Source organism: Primulina huaijiensis, chromosome 1 (genome assembly GCF_012295235.1).
Source record: "Primulina huaijiensis isolate GDHJ02 chromosome 1, ASM1229523v2, whole genome shotgun sequence".
Classification (NCBI taxonomy): domain Eukaryota; kingdom Viridiplantae; phylum Streptophyta; class Magnoliopsida; order Lamiales; family Gesneriaceae; genus Primulina; species Primulina huaijiensis.
The window spans coordinates 4,646,585-4,667,907 of record NC_133306.1 but is presented as its reverse complement, the minus strand read 5'-3'; the positions used below and the strand labels follow the sequence as shown (position 1 = coordinate 4,667,907).

The window sequence follows — 21,323 nt, the reverse complement described above, 5'->3', positions numbered from 1 at the left end:
TTGTGCAATCCCAACTCAACATTAATTTATACCTTTCACTCTGTTTTCTGACTATCAATACAAGAAAAACGCTAAACGACAACGGATTTTATCCGTTGTCGTTAGGCCTTTAAAAACTGTTGTAACTGAGGGTGTTGTTGAAAGTCCGTTCAACGACAACGGTTTTTATCCGTTGTTGTAGCTCAATTAGCGACGGTGTTAATAAACCGTTGCTAATGCATTAGCGACGGTTTTTTTATTATCTGTCGCTAATATTAGCGACGGACTTTAAACAATTCGTCGCCAATTAGCGACGGTTTATAAATGGTCGCTAAATTTAGCGACGGATTACCATCAAGTCCGTCGCTAAATTTAGCGACAGTTTCTTAATGATGTCCGTCGCTATTATTTTCATTAAAATAAAAAAAATTACTTTTAATAAATCTAAAAAAAAATGCTTATAATTTGACTATGCTAACAATATTCATCTGACTATCCTAACAATATTTATAATTTTAACTAACACAGCAAAATTTAAAATTTAAAGCGAAAAAATTTACTCAAAGTCGAAAATAAAATCGTGTAAGTGTTGTTATAACTAACACAGAAAAATATAAATTTAAAGCGAAAAAATTTACTCAAAATCGAAAATAAAATCGTGTAAGTGTTGTAAAGTGATGGTGTGAAAATGGACTGAGAATGTGGCTATTTATAGAGAATGGGCGACGGGTTTTGGCTAAACCGTCGCCAATAGCGACGGTTATTTCATTTAACTGTCGCAAATTTGAAAACTGTCGGTCATTTTAGCGACAGCTTTTTCTAAACGGTCGCTAATTTAAAATTAGCGACGGGTTTGTTTAAACCCGTCGCTAAATGTAGCGACGGGATTACTAAAACCGTCGCTAATTTAGCGACGCTGTAAAAAAACCGTCGCTAAGCTTAAATATGCGACGGTCTTATTATAACCGTCGCTAAAGTAGCGACGGTTAAATTAAAACCGTCGCCAAATTCAACAACAGTTTTTTTAAACTGTTGTCATTTGTCTGAAAAATACGCCAATCGACAACGGTTTTGAAAACCGTTGTCGATTGATAAAAAAAACACGGCAAAAGACAACGGTTCATAAACCCGTTGTCTTTTGCCTTAAAAAAACGCTAAAAGACAACGGTTTTTAGAAAACCGTTGTCGTTGACCTCCTAAAAGACAACGGTTTTATGAAAACCGTTGTCAAAACTTACCTACGACAACGGTTTTCACTAAAACCGTTGTTAAAGACTATACGACAACGGTTTCTCACAAAAACTGTTGTTGTATATGCGTTGTTGTTGGGCGTTTTTCTTGTAGTGATGTCGAAGTCTCTGATTCAAAGCCTGTCAATATCAATCTGGCAATAAAAATATTGAGGGTACGGTATCAATACACCACTCAATCAATACTGGATATAATCAGAATTCAATCAAATTCTGTTTCAACAGCACAACGTCAAAATCTCAATATACCCAGCAATACCATATCAATCAGATCTCCATCCCAACACCTCATAATCGATAACAATTCAATTCTGATATCAAATCGACTCCAAAATTCATAACAATTTCATATGGTATCTGTTCCTCAATCCAGTTTTGATTATACGATGTCTAACATGTCAAGAACATCATATAGGAATCCTATCAGATTCTGACAATATCATAATTTCAAAACATATCATAACGTAGCAAAACTTACGTCCAGTTGTAGCCTACGTCGATAGGAACACAGTACCGAAGTCGGATTCAAAATCTGACGGACGGATCTTTCGCAAATCACAAATCTACACGACAAAAGGCACTTTCTCCCCGTTTCCTTTTCTCATAATTCTGAAGGAATTACGTTTATATATCTATCCTTGCATGTAAATGAAACGTGTTTTTTATCCACTGGCGCTCGGGCGGTAATATTCTACCGCTCGGGCGCCAGACGTTCTGTCCGAGTGATAAACTTATGGTGCACTGGCACTCGGACGGTTCTTTTCTACCGCTCGGGCGCCAGATGTTCTGTCCAACATCTTAACTTATAATGCACTGATGCTCGGTTTCTCCACTTAAGTTCCTACTCTGGCTCTTGAAATCTTAGTTCTGTCAATTAATCAACGTCTGATTACAGTGATTAAATCTCGGGCATTACAAGCTAACAATTCCAGCAGCAGTCAATAATTCAGAAGATGATATTTTTCCAGCAGATTAGAATCCAGCAGACATAATCCAGCAGCAGAAGAGCAAATTCGAGCAGACAGTTACTGATTCAGCTTAGACTTGTAACTGAAGCATTAACACGGAATAAAGGCTGTTAATGGCAGATTATGGTCATTTATAGGGAGGCTAACAGTCAGATTTTGGCCTATAAATAACACCCTCAAGTCTCTGATTTGGTGTTAGACAAATCTTGAGAGTATTACTTAAATTTTCGAGCTAAGAGAGGGCTTTGTTTGAGCTGTAAAATCCAGTAGCGAGAACAACCAGATTTCCAGTAGACTTCAACCGAAACTCTAGCAAATTACAGTAAGTGGGCTTATGTATAAATATCTTGAAATCAGTTTGATAATATCTGTTTTAAAGCATATTTTATGTTGATTTCTGATATCTGATTTTGAAACACTGAAACTCCCTAGTGAACTAATTGTAGGAATATATATTCTGAACATTTCTGAATTCTTATTCTGATTCTGGCCTCACCCTTTAGAGAAGAGAACATATAGGGGACTGATATCAGTTTAGCCATGAAATTCACTAACGTGCTCAGTGCTTACTAATTCTGATTTCTGTTCTGAATATTGTGATTTCTGAATTCTGATTCCTGTTCTGGAAACAAGAGTTTTCTGTATATTATTATATTGCTGTTTCTGTAAAAATGGTGTTTGAAAACTGAGAGTTATTCCCGCCCCTGCTTACTGAGTGACAATCATATCACTCACCCACCAAACACATCTCAGATAAGAACGAGGAAGAAAATTTAGAAGAAGAACAGATTCAATTTTGGGGCTGGTGATGAAGATCGTTGTTCTCAGTTCTGATTTATATTTTATATTCCGCTCCATCTGTTCAGACATTGTATATTTGGTTTTACATTTCCGCTGTAAAACGTTATTAATGGAGTTGTATCAGACATTGAATATTCAGTATTATGAATAAAAGACTGGTTTCTGAATTCTGTACTTCTGAGGCTTGTTGTTTTCGAATGTAAATTTGAGAGCAACGCCGGTGTCAACCAAACACCGTCTCGGGGCGTGACAATGTATGCAATTCTAGCACCATGTCAGTATTCAAGTGGAAAAAAACTAAAATAAAAAATGCAAGCTATTTAGTATACTAAGACTATAAATTGATTGATAACAAAACAAAAAATGAAAAATGTGTAAGTTACGATACTAAAATTGTAAGGTCCAAAAATCCACGAATCCGTTCACATGAAATTTTAATTCATTATTCTGAAAATTATGTGTTTAAGATTATGAATTTATATGCAAAAATTAGTTTGATGTTTTTTTACGTACGAGTATAATTCCAGTGACGAAGGGAATCGAGGCTAGCCTATGAGCAATGTTTAATAATTTTAAAGCAATATGTGTTTATTAGGCAGTTTTTATTTAATACTAAGACAAGCTATTTAATTTTTAAAAGTATAGGGAAGGGAAATATTTTAGAAGATTAAATTTTAAGCTTTATAGGCAAGCTTCCGGCCCATAGATTTTTCTATTAAATAACTAGGGTCCAAGCATAACGCTGACAAAATTTTCTCCCTTATCTTATTTTTCACATTTGTAGCCTCCTCTCTCCAATTCTCCACTTGGTTTTGAAAATTTCACCCTTTAAGTTAGGAAGATTTTTGCATGTGATTCGTTCGTTTGAATGCTAAAATCGCATTCTCAGAGTCTAGTTTATTCCCTTTTGATGATCAAATAAAAGTTTTATTCAGTCATTTGAAAGCACTATCCAAGCGATAATAAATAATTTGATATTATGTGTGTATATCAAAGTTATGTTTTCTTGCGAGAAATCTCAATATTTTGAAGGAATATAGGCATGATGATGTGTACACATGAAGCATAAGTCATTCTCGACAATTTAGAAGCATGAGTTTATGGGTTATAGGGATTGAAAGGGGTCAAATCCGGTTTTATTTCGAAGATGGATATTGATGCGTGTTTGAGTCAAAATTCTTGAGTATGATTTGAAATGAGATTAATGTTTAATTTGTTGTGTACTAAGAGTCCAAGTCATGGGAGAAAATCATGTGTTATGCATGTGGATGTGTTGGGTCGAGTTGTGCATGCATGAGGAAGATAGTATTGACGAATTTGATGATGTACAAGGGACGAAGTAATCGAGGAACGAGAAGGTTGCATGGCACATTGTCTGAGACCCTCTAGCAGCATCATATTCATGAAATTATGCATGTTTTCACGACATAAATACTTTATTTGATTCAAGATTGGTACGATAGTTGGAGTTAAATAATTTGTTGATTTCGAATGTGCATATTAGGAATTTTTCTTGGAGTTTATGGATATTTTGGTTCGGAACTATTGCACGCGAAATTTTTGGATTGGTTTTGAATGCAATATATTTTATATTGTGCACGACACGTGCTTATTTTTTTAAAAAAAGAAAAATTATTTCACATTTTCAGCATTTAACGTATGGTTAAGTATGAATGAGACGTCAGGACATTACAAAAAATGTATTCTCCTCCCATTCTACGTACGTACGTTATTGTATTTCGAGACCTATTTCCAAAATACACGGTCAACCAAACATATATTATCAGCAACGGATACGATGCCCATCTTTTAAATGGCAAATTTTGCAAATGTACGTCGTTGGGCTTCATGTGCAATACGTAATAAATTAAGATAAGTCGACAGCCTCAATATATTAAGGATCCGAATGCCTGACAGGAACAAGATAATTGTAAAGTTTCTTTAGAGAAAAGTTGTCACAATGAACCAATGCTGGCGAATAAAGGTGGCTGGAGATATTCAAAAGACCAAAATAAAGAGAATTTTGCATTTTGTTTAAAGTTATCCGAAACTTTATGCACAGACACATCGTGAATGCGCCCATGCAAACTATAGCACGATGGAAATTCCTAAATAAGTAAACTTCCACGGGTTTTTCCATGATGTGCCCATATCATGGAAAANTGTGTCGAAACGTGGGTAAAAATATAAAAAAATCAAAGTTATATACCAAAATCAAATTTTGAATTTTTAATTGACCGTAAGAATAAGTTAATGGAATGCAAAAGTTATTTTCACATAATTATTTTATGAAGAATTTTAGTGTGTAACATGTGACGTCTAGTACTACAGGCTAAGCTTGATGATGCGTTATCTACATGTACAACAATGGAATCCACGTTTCAAAGTTGGTATCTTTATGAGCTTCCAATCTGCAGTTAGATAGATTAATTGTCTCCCTTAATTTAAATATATATATACATTTTTTGGTTTATTAACTTGTCGAATTTTTTGTTTTGGTCTATACGTTTTAAAAATTTGTTTTGGTACATTAAATTTTGGTTATTTTGGTTCAGATATTGACGTAATATCGGACACGTGAGTATTTTTTAATGTCATGTTATAATTTTTAATTGTCAGATCGGTATCTTCCGATGTTACATCAATAATTATATTAAAATAGCCAAAAATTAAAAGTACTTAGTATACCAAAATCAAAATTTGAACAAAAAATTAGACAAATTAATGGAAAAAAGTATTTTCGCTATATATAATTTTGGATTCTTATTTTGTGGAATAATTAGCAAAATAAAAAGACTAATATGGAAAGCAGCATGCATGCTTATTTTATTAAATCGTATGTACAATATAATGGAATAAGTTTAATAAATTACATGAATCTGCCTTGAAACTTTTGGCTGAAGCATATTCAGATGTTTATTATATATCCTATTATAATTAGATATATAACAAATATCCAACAAATGCAGGCCAGAGACATTCTGGTTGATGTAGCACAAACGATCGAACGAATTCTTCATGGAATGCCAAATTTAACTCCAAAAGGGACCTTAATTTCCTCCTGAAAAAAGAATATTTAATTTACATATACTGTATACTCCATTTTTTAGGCTCTCATGCATGTCTTCTCGTAAGAACTCGAAAGACCAGAAAATGTAGGAATGTAATGCGCAACAAGCTCTCGCATGATCTCCTTGGTTTCACCTGTTTGATATTAATGAGTGAAGAAAGAATGAAGACACAATATTAGAAACTGCGATTTAATATATTCGTCGGTCGTTCTTGTTACCATACGCTTCCGATCAAGTCTAACAGCTGCTTTTGTCAATCTCCGACCCAAATTTTATCGTGAAGCATGAGATTAGATTCAAACATATATATACATGCGGATCAAGACTTTGTTTTGGGGGTGTTTAGTTGATTTTAAAGTGATCCAATTAATTCAGTCTCTTTATGAGTTCGATGAGAAAAAATCTTCTGTAACATTTCTGCGTTACAATCTGTGCATCACCAATACACATTTAACACATGTGTTTATTATGAAAAGTTTAATGAAGTTACAACTCGTTAATTAGGAATGTTATAAGATTTTCTTCGTCTTCAATGGGGCAATCGCTAGGTTTCCGGGCTATTATATGTACAAGCTAAGAGGGGTTTAAGCGCGTGTAAAAGGAAAAAAGAGGGAAAAAGAATAAAGGAACACATGATGTTTGTTAAATTTTTTCCCAATATAAAAGTTTTGAAAAAATCTTTGGAATATTTGGTAAGAATTTAATGAAAAAAACTTTAACAATATCAGAAATAAATATGAAGGTTGGTACAGGATGATATGTTTTTTACCTGGCTGGAATGGGAGGTTAAGGAAATAGTTGCAGATGAAGTGCTCCCAGACAATGAAGGAAGCCCGACGCTGTACGCCATTGTTCCATCGGGATGAAACAAGCCATAATTCCTTTCCGAAGTCAGGCCCGGTTTCAGATCCTCATTAAACAAAGCAAACACGTAAATCTCTAATTTTATCTTAGGCCGCATTGGAGTTCCTTCATTTTCCGATTGCCTCTGAAACAAATTCCGGTTATATATCGCCGCATTTTCGAGTGTTGCTCCGATTTCACTCGAGTCCCCTCTGGAAGGCCAGCCCGTTTCCGAAACACCCACTTCTATTCCGGCGTACCCCATACGGTACATTGCAAATATTACTGCATCCACCTGAGCGTACAACATGTTGTCGTAACGGAGCTTCGTGTTCTGGTCGATCATACCCGAATTCGGGTTGAAAAGCACGTAGTCTAAGGAGATGTTACTTGGGTCGTCTTTGTATGCGAAATAAGGGTACGCGTTGATCCAGAATGGGGCTTTAGTGGCAGCCAAGAACTGTAAGAACTGGGGCATTATCGCGTTGAGCTCGGGCCGGAAACACCCAGCTGACGGCGGGAATGATTCCTGGAGGACTGCTAAGGAACTGGGCGTCGAGATTTTGATGAACTGGTCGAGCCCGAGTCGAACTAGAGCCGCGTGGATGCTCACCATAGCCGGTACGAGGTACGACATGAGAGTGGTGTCCCCACCGGTGAAAAGCTCGTTTCCGACGGAGATTCCGGTGATTCTCGTTGCCGGGAAATATGGTCTGATGTTGGTGTACACCCACTGAAAGGCTTGGTTAGGGTCCATCAATGAGGCAAGCATGTCGTTTTCTACTGTCACAATCAATTCTACGTTGGAGTTGGCAAATGATGTCAAAATCTGAGGGTTTGTGTCATAGATTCTTGCCTTTGTCACCCTAAGCGACCGAAGCAAGTCGAGAACTTTTTCTGGAGGAGGTAAATTGTTGCCAACTTGGCCATAGTTAATTCCCAGAGATTCTACTTCTGTTGATACCAAATCAAGACATAGTTAATTAACACCTTAATGTATCACATATAATATATATACACGACAAGATCACAAGAAATTAAGATTATGCTTCATGCACGTCGGTGGATCGTGATCAGTGGCCACGAAAAGAGCGCATGGTAGCGAAGGATCTGGGCAATATTATGATCATACCTGATAAAGTAAGCAAGAATAATCCAAGAAGAATATGCAACACGACATTCCTACCAAGAAGCTTTTCCATTAGAGAGATCAAAAGGAAAAAAGATAAATTGAAGGAGAAAGAGAAACCAAATTCTTGAATAAGAATCTATATATGTATGGTTTAATTGGCGAGTCAAAGGGAAATAAAATGGATGCAGCACGAGGCTATATATACCTCTTCGTTTAGCTTTGGCACTCGGGTCTATCATAGTATCCTTTCAAAGATACCGATCCTCCGTCTATTAGTTTTCTCACATTGCAATTGGATAAAAATACCTGAGAGTTGCATATATGGACTTGAACAATCCTCCCCCCTTGATCTAGCTTTTGGGGTTGACTTAGGTACAAGTCACAATCTTAATATGGTATCAGAGTTCATGTTCCACGTTATGTGTTGGACTGCCAATAGTTGGGTCACCCGTTCTGCCTATAATTGAGTCATTTATAAATTTTATGCTCCAAATGTTCTTTCCTGGACGTGAGGAGGGTATGTTAGTTGTCTCCCACATTGGTTGAATAAAAATAACTAAGAATTGCATATATGAACTTGGACGATCATATATCCCTCATTGAGCTAGCTAGCTTTTGGGGTTGAGTTAACTCTAAGTCTCAATCTTAACAATGTCACTGTTTGTGTCCATACATTGTCATGACACGCTATCACATGTGGGATCGATCTAAGAAATATATACAAATTTATAGATTACATTAGAAATTTAATATAAGCACATGAATTTCATAAAGCATATCTAAAGTGAGGAAAAATGGTAATTTTAATCTTGTAAGTTAGTCTGTTTTTTATTTTAGTTTTGTAACTTATCAATTTTGGGTTTCTTCCATTAGCTTGGATTTATTTTTGGATTTAATCTTTTTTCGCGTAAAACCACTAAATATATCAAATATTGGATACTTGAAACTGATACTCTCATACATTACTCGTATAGCCAGAATAAAACATATATGATACGCATTGAAAGATATCTAAATAAAAATAAAGGGAAACGACAAAATTTTTTTCTCATATTTTGAAATATTGGGTGCCGTTTTTTTTTTTTTTATCATTTGTCATAGTTTATATTTATTTTGATGTGTGTAATATGAACTTATTCTTGTTACATGAGCTACAGAGAAGAACATCGATATCCGATAAATAATAATTGAAGGGATTAGTGGCTTTTGAAAAAAAAAAAAAGACCCAAAAAAATATATTATTGGATTAAAAACAAACATTGACAAAAATACAAAATATACCAAGTTATATGATTAAAAATGTAATTTTTTTCAATAAGAGAGAATGATAATTGCTTAATTATGTTTGTACCCAAAAAAAGACCCAACTTGAAGGGAACTTTGAAAGTTAATTAGCATAACCTTTATAAATATAATAATAATATAATGTCTAATAAGTTTGTGTTGATGATGTCAAAAGCATAATCATTCATTATGATAAATCTGATCTTTATTTCATAATAAATCTTTATTACTCGTCCTATTCGATAAGACAGGCTTGGTGGGATATAAAAGGTAGATAAAGATAATATTAATGGACTATATATTATTATTATTATTATTATTTTAAAAAGTAATATTAAAAAATACAAAACAAAAACAAAAAACAAAAGAACTTTGTGGTTAGAGGTAATTGAAAAAAAAAAAAAAAAAAAACTATCCTAACATATTTATAAATAAAAACAAAAACTCTCTTAATAATACATGTATTTTTTTACATAAATATTTATTAGCAGTGGGAAAAACACTGTTTAATATTAGGGTTCCTATCCCTAATAAAGAGAGGTTTTCATGTACAATTATTTACATTAGTCTTGTATTTTTCTCTCAAACACTATACTAAGTTAAGTGTCGAAGTGGCTTCGTCTCCGGACGGAGTCATCTCACCCGTTTTCTTTGATGTACAATTATATTTTTGGAGCAATTTGATTCGACTTATTGTAGAAATTGGTTCGTGATTATCAGTTCAGGGTATTTTATTGGGTGCGAATTTTTGATCGCATCATAATATATTTTGTAAATATTTACGCTAGTAGAAAATCGACTTTTGACTTCGGATATTACATGAAGTAATAGGTAGATAATTATCGAATTAGACACATGTGAAGTAAAAAAAAAATTGTGTTTTTACTTCGCACCATAATCAAGTCGTAGCCCTTAAAAAAACAAAGTCTTTGGCCGATCCAAGTACGCAAAAACTGTTCTAAATTGGACCGATTCCAAAATAAAAAATTGTCGTTTACTTCATCGATTTATTAAAGAGCCAAGGTCAAAGACCACATTTGACTGCACAGATAACATTAATTGAAGAAGAAAAAAAAGTAACAAACAACTTTATTTCATATTTTTCGTAAATTAACGAAACCAAATATCACATTTTTCTGAAAAGGTAATTAATTAATAGAGTAAAAAAAAGTCTTTTACTTCATCCGTTTATTAAATTAATGAAGCCAAAGATCCTATATGATTTCGAAATGTTTACTTTCCATATTTTTTGAAGTATTTGAAATACTTTTAAATTCATTTTTTAAATAAAGTAGTGAAGTGAAAAAATAACTAAATCGAACAAATATACAACAGTAACAAAATATATACATCTAGAATGCATTAGATTAATTAAATAATTCAAATGTGTCAAATATTATCTTATCAAAAGACCTTGTTGACACTCACAAATTCATCACAAATTTGTCCATGAGTAAAACAAATTCATCGTAACATACATAAGCAGTTAAGCACTCGTATAGGAGTAGACGAACTCGCTCCATACACTTCTTACTTCATCATATTGAGCTTGATTGTAATACTAGTTCTTTATTGATCTTCTAATTAAACTGAAAAGATATTTTCACTCAATCATACAATCAATAGGAGAAAAACGTCTGTTAAGAAAGTAGTCATATTAACAAGATTTCCCTTAATAAAACTGCAAAGTATAACATTGAACTTTAGAAACATTGCATGTTACAAATTTATAAAACCTTATTTGTTTCAGTTATAGTTCTGATAGTTTGCGATATATCATCATTCCGCTTACTTCATTTATTTAATTTAACCTCTTTAATAATCCATATATGCCAAGTTCATTGTACTTTGTTGCTTCGATTCATAAAAATAATATATTGTACAAACTGAACATGATCCCGAATTAAATAAGTTCGTTTAAAATGACATGTTTCGGCACGAGACGACTCAAGTTCCTTCTCTGCCCCAAATATTGTGATACTTCTTGTCCCGTATAGTAAAAATTAAATATTTAAAATGAGTTTATAATGGACTACAATAGACTTCTATAGCAACTTGGGTTAATCATTTTCGTAAAGTAAAGACGAATTAATACTAAGTAGTTGCTATAGGAGCTCATTTTGCAGTCACGTAAGCGCGGACCCGGGCTCGAGGCGTGACAAATATAGCCGCAAAAAATTCTATAGTCATATCATAAGTGAAATGAATTTTGAATGAGGAGTCAAATTTGATGAAGATACTAATTGTCAAATTGCATTTTGTTGCAGCACTAGGGTTCTTCGAAATGGAGATCAGGAGCTACTATGAAATGAAAGAGACGTGTAAAAAATCATAAATTGAAAATTGTTATTAAAAACAAAAAATGGACGGGTTTACTATTTTACTTCAAGAGTTCGGAATTTTAAAAAAATTTGGTATCATATTAATTCATCAAATAGTTTTTGCCGAAGTAAAACGACATTTCAAATTTAAAGTGAAACCCGTGTTTTTTAACATATGAGTTCTAAAATAGTCTATTACTTTGTCAGCCATTTAACCGAAGTCGATTACTATCTCTTACTTCGGAATTCGAAATTGAAGAAATAACTAGTTGCGAAGTAAAAAGCCTATTTTCTACTAGTACTGAGTTGTGTATATTAATTTTTTTGGTTAATTACTAACTTGTCGAATTTTGAATTTTGATCGATTAAGTTTTTAAACTTTAATTTTGATACTCTATCCTTTAATTTTCAGCTAATTGTCAAATTGCTAACTTGACATCAAACAAGTCAGTAATTTTCGATGTCATGTACGTCACCATTTTATATTAATAATCATATTCATTTGAAAATGCATAAAAAGTTGGAATTGTGATTATAATTTATAATGGTATGTGAACATTGCATGTGAAAATACTCCGAAATATAATTAAATATCAATATATTTGAATTAATTAGATAAACATGAAATGAAAAGAGAGGTTCAAAAAGCATTGCCGATCTCAAACATATATAAATGCATGCATGCACTACAAATTATATTCAATCATATCTCTCTATTTATATGGTATGATTCTTTATTTTACCTTTACACCAAATAGCTTTACAAAAGCTCCATCTTTTCTATATCATTCTTTAGGAATTCTATCAAATACATATCCACATCCCTTTCCTATTTCCTTTATTTCATTCTCACCAAATTTGAAATTTTGTTGTTGCATTGACCAATTTTTAGGAAGACACAATATCATACCGGCGTTAATCGAAAAAATACGGTGTATTTCAATATTATGTAATATATTTCGAGAAGTAAAGTCTATAGTTTTTTTTTAAAAAAATCACTGGATTTACTAATTAATCGCGCCACGGATTATTTTTATTTTAAATGTGCTCATATAGTCAATTAATTATAGTGAGATCGAGCTGTTTTATTTATTTTTTGGATTGATTAATTAGTAGTTAAGTTCTTGTGTAGTGGGGGTGCATAAACAGTAAAATGAAAAGGAAAAGATTGTTTTTGGTAATTGTTAGAGATATCTACCCAACAGTGCTTAATTCATGGATATGCTTTTGTCAAAGTTTCTTTGATTTTTATGATCGTGATCGATCGATCGATCGATCACACTCGAATGCCTTCTTTTTATCTTTTATCTCTTCGCTTTCAATCTCGCATAACAATATCTTTGCTCGAAAAATAATTTTTCGACAATATTTGGTTGGATCGTGGTAAGGGAGACAACAAGTATGGGTAATAATAAGGTGACTAATTAATTAGCTATAAATAAGCAACTTTTATGTAAAGTAGATGCATAATTATCATGGTGTATCGCAACCGGTTCTTAGGAGTTAAGCAAAAGATTCTTCCACGATGTACTTAATTATAATATAATCAAAACTTTTTTGCGCGATGCGAGTCAGTGTAGAAGTTTCTTCTTTCCATGTTCTTCATTGACAAATCCATTAACTTTAAGATATATCGATACATATTTTATATTTGTTCTTGTAGAAACAAGTAAATGATTTTTAAAGAAAAATAAAGTTATTTAGTTTTTTTTTTTTCCATGTTTTCAAGTCTATGAAAGTGATCAGGAAGACAGGTACATATGTCCGTCGAAAATAAAATAAATAAAATTCGAATATTCATATAATCTTTTTTATTAACAATATATAACCTAATTTTTTTAAAAAAAAATATACATTAATAAATACTTATTATAGGCAAAAACTTAAGTGTGAGACGATCTCACGGGTCGTATTTTGTGAGACGGATATCTTATTTGGGTCATCCATGAAAAAGTGTTATTTTTTATGATAAGAGTATTACTTTTTATTGTGAATATCGGTAGGATTGACCCATCTCACAGATAAAGATTCGTGAGACCGTCTCACAAAAAACCTACTCTTTATTGTATTATTAAAATTGAGAAACTAATAATAACTAACTTTGATGTCATAATATATTTCCAAATTACAAAAAAAAATTAATTTATTTAATTAAAAAATTCATAAAACATATTAGTAAATTTGTATCTTATTATATGTTGGAAAATTTTGAGTTTTAGCCATGTATGAATTTTTCTAATTATATTAAAATTCGGCACTCCGAGAAATTCATTAGCCAATAAGTTCAGCAGATCGCAACAATTGGCATATGGCAAGATGTACGACTTACATTTATGGTCTAATTACAGCTTATTTATGGTCGTTCAGATTATAACGTTGGAAGATTTTTTATAAAAGGTCAAGTCATAGTTCATCAAACTTTAATTTTGCACGCGATCACACAATTCAAAATCTTTGTTGAATACTTGAAAACCACACTGTCATAAGCTTTACAAGATATTTGTAGAGATCATCATATGTTGTGTTATACGTACTGTAATCTTAGTATTTATTATATTATTTCAGTGAGTTTAGTAACTGACAGAAAGAGTATTTATGTTCAAAATTCTATATAAAATTTTGAAAAAGTTGATACGCAGAGTTTCAGTAGGCAACATTTAAGTCCCAGATGTTTATAGTAACTATAAAATATCAAAATTTTTTAGTGAATATTGTCTGGAAACAGAAGAATGAAATACATAGAAAGTTTCATCATTCGAATTTCAAGAAACAATTCTTTTTTCTTACCTTATTGTGCTACTGTTTTTTGTATTTGTTCACAAAGTCTTGATATACTCATTTTGCATTGTATATCAATCGTCTGTTGAAGTTTATGGGATCAACCATAAGTGAATAATATTGTGAAATGTTTATTCATCTTCTTCTAAAACACCTCCAATAATCCTAACACTATAACAATCATATCCAAATAGAATTTCTTTATTATTATACATCCTTATGAATTTTTAAATTACGATATCACTCATAATATGAAAACTATAATAAAAATAAATAAAAAGTTTTAATTTTTAATATAATCTTTAAATTTTTCGCAAAAATTGTTGTGCATAAATTTTTTTTAAAAATATATGCATGCATTATATGTCAAAGGACAAAACAACGACTATCAAAAAGTTTATTCAAGATATTTGGGTCCTCAAAATAACTTTTTTCGGCACAAATAACAGTGTAAAGGCAAGATATTGCATTTGCAACCATAGAGCAAATCAATTCAAAGGTAAGGAAATTGTTAAAGTCGCATCATTCCCACGTTATCCATTTACTAAACACTTTCCACTTTCGTTAGGCTTCGTTCCTTTCGACACAAAATTTTAAAGCAAATTAAAGGAATTTTTTCGAATATGTGTATAGGTCAACAGTTTTGATCACAAGAGAGATTTGTAATTAGTATATCTTGCCTTCAAAAAAACATAATGTGATATAAAAAAATTTGGTGTCAAGAATGTTTGACTTAGAGAATTTTGGCCTATTGGACTTGTTCATTTGAATGAAATATTGGACAAATAAGGTCTTGATAAGTAGATGGTATGTTGGAATGTCCCAAGGAAAATAATAATAGCATTAGTGAGCTTATATTGAGTTATACTTTGTGAAAGTGTAAGAATGATTGGTCAAGAGACTCTCTTTCTCACACGTTGACGCAGGGGGTGCAAATCATAAGCTCGATTTGCACTGAAAAAGGCTTGAATTGTGTGCAAGCGTACGAGCACGACCTTGGTGCGTCGAACGAATGTCGGACCGATCAAGGAAAAATTTTCCACCAAGGTTCACCTGGCTTTTGCTATTTTTATTTTCGAAAATTCAATTTTGGATAACCTTCCATCTACCCGACTCTCCATATGGTCTGCTTGTTGGTGCTCCTGAAGGACTGGCTTTTGGCCTTTCGAATGTTCGACTGTCGGTGCTCCAGTTGACCCTAAATTAATTGAAAATGAGGGTGATAATTCCCATTCTGAAGTGATCATACTAAGATTAGTAAGATAATTATTATAAGGTGCTCCCTCATTTTTATTTATTTTTATGATGTGAGAACCCACAATCGGTATATTTCAATGTATTCCAGATAAACCCTCAAACTAAGGCAATAACCTGCAAGCCACGTTAGTCAAGTAAAATACAATGAATAAAGCATGTGCGACAAACTCACTCGTGAAAGTATTAGTAGGAGGAATCGAACTCCTAACCATTGTCGATGACCTACTCTACCAACTTAGATCTTTTTTGGAGACGTTTTCTCTTTATTGTGTAGTATAGAAGTGTAGATTATCACATCATATCTCAAATAAACGAAATAAATCGATAATATTTTCTCATTTAAGTATAGATTATGATAACCACTTTGTACATCTAAGTCGATACTGTTATTTGTTGATTTTATAGTCTCCATATGTTCCATGAACCGAATTTTCTATTAGTACACATGTATGTATATGTGTATATATTGCTTAATTTATATATGCACATGGCTCAATGACATAAACGTAGGTATGTACGTAATTAGTCTTTACATGGAATTGATGGCACTTTTTTCGTAAGGATATGTATGGCGAAATGGAGGCGTAATCCATGACATAACCACGTCGGATATCCATTTAAAATTTTTCAATGTAATGAATAGTTGGGAGTCAAAAAAGGAGCGATGATCAGTTAATGAATAAACATATTTGCTTTATCATTCCATAAAGAAATTATTGTATTGTTTGTGATAAGATAAGTAAGTTGAGCATATGAAAAAACAAAACACGGCTGCTTTAGTAGGTTATAATAAAGTGAAAGTGAAAGTGAAAGTGAAAGATGACATCCACTCTATATTCTAAATATGTTTTGTTATCTGTCTTGACAATTTGAGCTTGTCATATAGAATTTGTTCAATATAATTTACCTGATCAACATGGTTTGCAGATCATTGTGTTGACTCGTTAGGTTTACACAGAATACACAAAAGTTACGACTGCGGGTTTCCATAGTTAAAAATAAAAAACAAATAAATATGTTTAACCAAAACTGATTACTAGCCCCTTTTCTAGGGTTGCATTGTTCACCCCCAAGCTTTCTCTTCTGCTCCAAACCTTCAGTGCCCAGTTAGAATCTCCATCAATGAATCCTCCGGAGGACCTTTTAATAATTCTCAGTTTAGGAGACCCCCTCCTAAGCTCTTTCATATTGATCCATTATTCATCGAAGAGGTACGTCCGACTTCATTTCTTGGGATGGAAACCTCGGTTGATTGAGGGTAGGGTGAGCTTTGAGTTAGTTCCTGGGTGCTCATGGGAGCGCCCGAGTCTTATTTGCAGAAGGTTCGGTTTCGATTAGGCTCGGCTAAGAATGAGCCCGCTTCAGTCTCCTATACTCACTAGTGTCATGGGCACATTCTTGGTGAAACATGCAAAATTTTTTGGCCACCTGCTGATCTGATGGAGACCGGGAGGGCTATGGGGCAGCCCTGTCTTCACTCTTCATCACAAATATGCACTGCCCTTTCTCGACAAACCTTCAGGGGCGTGTATTGAGAAAAACGCCCAAGAGCGTTTTCTTTCTACATCCGGTCATCTATCCTGCCGGCCCTATCCCTTCTTTTTTTTTCAGGGCCTTATTTTTTTTTCTATGGTCTCCTTCATGTTGATGTATTTTTCACCTGGGACAACAAATCTTTGAGATCTCGGGGAAACATTTTTACAAGAGACAGGAAGAAATCCCCTTCCTGGAGCCCTTAGGTGAAGGCCATAGTCTTGATCTCGTGAGCACATAATGGTACTTCTAGAGCAACTTTATTAAAATGACGGATGTAAGCCCTCAATAATTCATCCTCGATCTAATTTACATCAAACAGATTGAAAGCAGTTTTCTTGTATCTCTTACTGTTGATGAAGTGGTGCAAGAAAAAATGCGCCTGAAGTCCTCAAAGAAACGGATGCTCCGAGGCTTGAACTTCTAAAACTAGGGCTGGGCCGAGTCCACCAGAGTGGTGAGAAAAGATTTATACTTAATTTTGTCTTCGTAACGATGCAACATGGCTACGTTCTCGAACCGGTCCAAGTTCTCCTCCGGGTCAATATTTCCATCATATTTTTTGATTCGGGTTGACTAGTAGTCAATGAGCAGGGGCTCATTCATTTTCCGAGCAAAAAAACACATTTTTTTACTAGGCCCGAGTAGTATGAGAAGACCCGACCCGTCCCTCTAACTCCTTCACTTTATTCCTTAATTCCTCTAGTTCCTTGACCATGGTGGAGGATCTTAGAACTGACCTGGGAACTCTCTTCATTTTTTTTAGACTGTTCATGCAGATGAGATTCGTTTTCGGACTCCTCTTGTTCTTGTTGGGGATTCTTATTTGGGGGTAGATTTCTGGCCATGGCCTCCTGAACAACAACCACGATCCACTGAGCTAGCTCTTTGGGAGCAACAATGATGTTTTGTTGCGGGTTATTAGAGGGCGGGTTGTCTTGGGGGATCGATGAATTAGCAGTCTCCCTTTTAGAGGGATTTCTTTGGGATGATATTCGTGTGGAAACCATATATATGTCTATAGATAGATTTCTCACAAAAGATGTCAATGACGAGGCCCGAGTAGATTGGATGAGCTCGGGTGTGCAATTTACCGGATGATGAATTGTCCTTCTTTATATATAGTGATGGCCGAGTGAGATGAACTTCGTCTATATAGCCTGGACACCTGAGAACAAAACACAATAATGGAGCATCAGAAGGTTTTCCGACGTAGTCACTTCGACGCTCAAGTCAGTCAAGTGAATACGCAAAGGAAAGATAGTGTGGTATTAATGAAAATATATTAAGTTCTAGTGATCATAACCCATTTTCTCCTCCCCTCTTATTTTACCTCTACTAGGGTATTTATATGGTGCTAAGATCGGGAATCATCCCGAGATTCTTAGGTAGTGGCCACTGTGTGGGAATGTGGCCGATGTTATGATTTCCGCATGATCTGCGAACGTGGGGTGAGAACAGATCTCTGAATTTTCGATGGACGAGGTCCACGATCATTTTGATTTAGTCCTCTTACGTTGATCGGGCATGGATACAGATTCGAGCTTGCGTGAACCTGTAACGATCTAATAAGCTACTCGGGCTAATTCAATTTCATATTGATAGGAAAAGTACTCATTCCTTACCCGAACGGGTTTTCGGCTGGCTATGTGATTGAGGTAGCGTTTTTGATCTCGGGTAAACGTTGATATTATTGAAACTAACTCCTACCCAAAACACCTCGAACCAGTTCTGGAGCCGCCTTGTCTCAGTTTCTACTCCTACGCTCGAGTCCAATGATGAACCGCGCTCTTACCGGGTATCTGATACATTTTTAACTATAGTAAATATACCATAGAAAAATCCAAAATTTGTCTAAATTATATCCAAATAGTAACATTTTAAAATTAAGTTAGCAACGAAAAAAGACATTTTATGAATTAAAGTTAAGGATTAAGATATTTATTATTTAATAATATAATCTAAAATATAAATATATAATTATTAATATATATATATATACATGGACGAGTCCATTAANACATGCGAATTTAGTGCGACCCGACTTATTGTCATCTTTACTTCCACATCGAACATTAATTTGAACCGAGTTTCGAAAATAACTATAGTTATGCCTGTTGTGAAAAAGTAAAAAATTTACGGTAAAAAGTAAAAATCTCAAACTCTTAAAATTATCACACTACACACTTTATAATATTTTTCTCTCAACTCAATTGTGATTTTCTTCACAAATGAGAGATCTATTTATAGAAAATTTTTACAAATAATCCAAAAATAAAATACATCATTACCTACATCATCACACACTAATTTTCAATATTCAACACCTAATTTTACCTAATTTTCAACATTCAACATTCACATTTTCAACACAAATATTTAACACATTTTTAAATAATTTTTCAACACTCCCCCTTGTGATGATGATCATAATGATTGTATACATTACGTGTTTTTATACTGCCTCGTTAAAAACCTTACTAGGAAAAACCCATTGGGATAAAAACCATAGTAAGGGAAAAAGAGTGCAGTCACGTAAACTCCCCCTCATGTTGACACGAACAATTCTTCACAAATTTCGTAGATTGCGCATCCCAATATTATATATGTGCTTTCTGAATATTGTCGTAGGAAGTGCCTTTGTGAAGAGATCTGATGAGTTTTCACTTGATTGAATGTGACGAACATCAATACATTTATTCTTCTCAAGCTCCTTGGTGAATGCGAAGAACTTAGGAGGAATATGTTTAGTTCTGTCGCTTTTTATGTATCCTTCTTTCATTTGAGCAACACATGCAGCATTATCTTCATATAGTATCACAGGCTTCTCGTCGAATGATAATCCGCATGAGATTTGGATATGTTGAGTCATTGATTTTAACCACACACATTCACGGCTTGCTTCATGTAGTGCAATAATCTCGGCATGATTTGATGAAGTTGTTACAAGTGTTTGTTTTTGTGAACGTCAAGAAATTGCAGTGCCTCCACGAGTAAATACATATCCAGTTTGAGAACGTGCTTTGTGTGGATCAGATAAGTATCCAGCATCGGCATAACCAATTATACTTGGATTAGCATCTTTTGAATACAAAAGTCCCAAGTCTGTCGTTCCTCGTAGATAACGGAATATATGTTTAATTCCGTTCCAATGTCTCTTTGTTGGATATGTGCTAAATCTTGCCAATAAATTTACGGCAAAAGATATATCAGGCCTTGTACAATTTGTAAGATACATAAGGGCACCGATAGCACTTAGATATGGTACTTCTGGACCAAGAATATCTTCATCATCTTCACATGGACGGAATGGATCCTTTTCTATGTTTAATGATCTAACAACCATTGGAGTACTTAAAGGATTTGATTTGTCCATATTAAAACGTTTAAGGATCTTTTCTGTATAATTTGTCTGGTGAACAAATATTCCACATTCTTTTTGTTCAATTTGTAAACCCAGACAATACTTGGTTTTTCCAAGATCCTTCATTTCAAATTCTTCTTTCAAGTATGACACAACTTCTTGAATTTCCTTATTTGTTCCAATGATGTTTAAATCATCAACATATACAGCAATAATTACGCATCCGGATGTTGTTTTCTTAATGAAAACACAAGGGCATATTGAATTATTTACATATCCCTTTTTCATCAAGTGATCACTTAGCCTATTATACCACATTCTGCCGGATTGCTTCAACCCATATAATGATCTTAGTAATTTGACAGAATAACATTCTCTGGGTTTTGAACTTTGTGCTTCAGGCATCTTAAATCTTTCAGGGATTTTCATATATATATTACTATCAAGTGATCCATATAAGTAGGCTGTAACAACATCCATAAGACGCATTTCTAAATTTTCAGATACTGCCAAGCTAATCAAATACCAAAACGTAATTGCATCCATCACATGAGAATATGTTTCTTCATAATCAATTCCAGGCCTTTGAGAAAAACCNAATCCTTTTCTATGTTTAATGATCTAAAAACCATTGGAGTACTTAAAGGATTTGATTTGTCCATATTAAAACGTTTAAGGATCTTTTCTGTATAATTTGTCTGGTGAACAAATATTCCACATTCTTTTTGTTCAATTTGTAAAC

The 21,323-nt window shown here is 33.6% G+C and overlaps 1 protein-coding gene across 1 annotated transcript; it reads right to left on the bottom strand.

Moving 5' to 3' along the window:
• Nucleotides 1–5,827: 5,827 nt before the first annotated feature.
• Nucleotides 5,828–8,205, bottom strand: LOC140984915 (glucan endo-1,3-beta-glucosidase 14-like). Its single transcript, XM_073452644.1, has 3 exons — nucleotides 8,045–8,205; nucleotides 6,839–7,866; nucleotides 5,828–6,202 (listed from the first exon to the last, which is right to left on the bottom strand). Exons 1-3 carry the CDS (start codon nucleotides 8,112–8,114, stop codon nucleotides 6,113–6,115), a joined length of 1,188 nt encoding a protein of 395 aa, XP_073308745.1. The 5' UTR covers nucleotides 8,115–8,205; the 3' UTR covers nucleotides 5,828–6,112.
• Between the last annotated feature and the right edge of the window lie 13,118 nt (nucleotides 8,206–21,323).

What these genes read in the sequence shown, in the direction of transcription:
- LOC140984915 (XM_073452644.1), bottom strand. Translation starts at nt 8,114, where the DNA reads ATGGAAAAGCTTCTTGGTAGGAATGTCGTGTTGCATATTCTTCTTGGA. An exon ending in ATTCTTGCTTACTTTATCAG is followed by an intron (nt 7,867 to 8,044) that starts GTATGATCATAA and finishes TGGTATCAACAG; the next exon opens with AAGTAGAATCTCTGGGAATT. An exon ending in TAACCTCCCATTCCAGCCAG is followed by an intron (nt 6,203 to 6,838) that starts GTAAAAAACATA and finishes AATATCAAACAG; the next exon opens with GTGAAACCAAGGAGATCATG.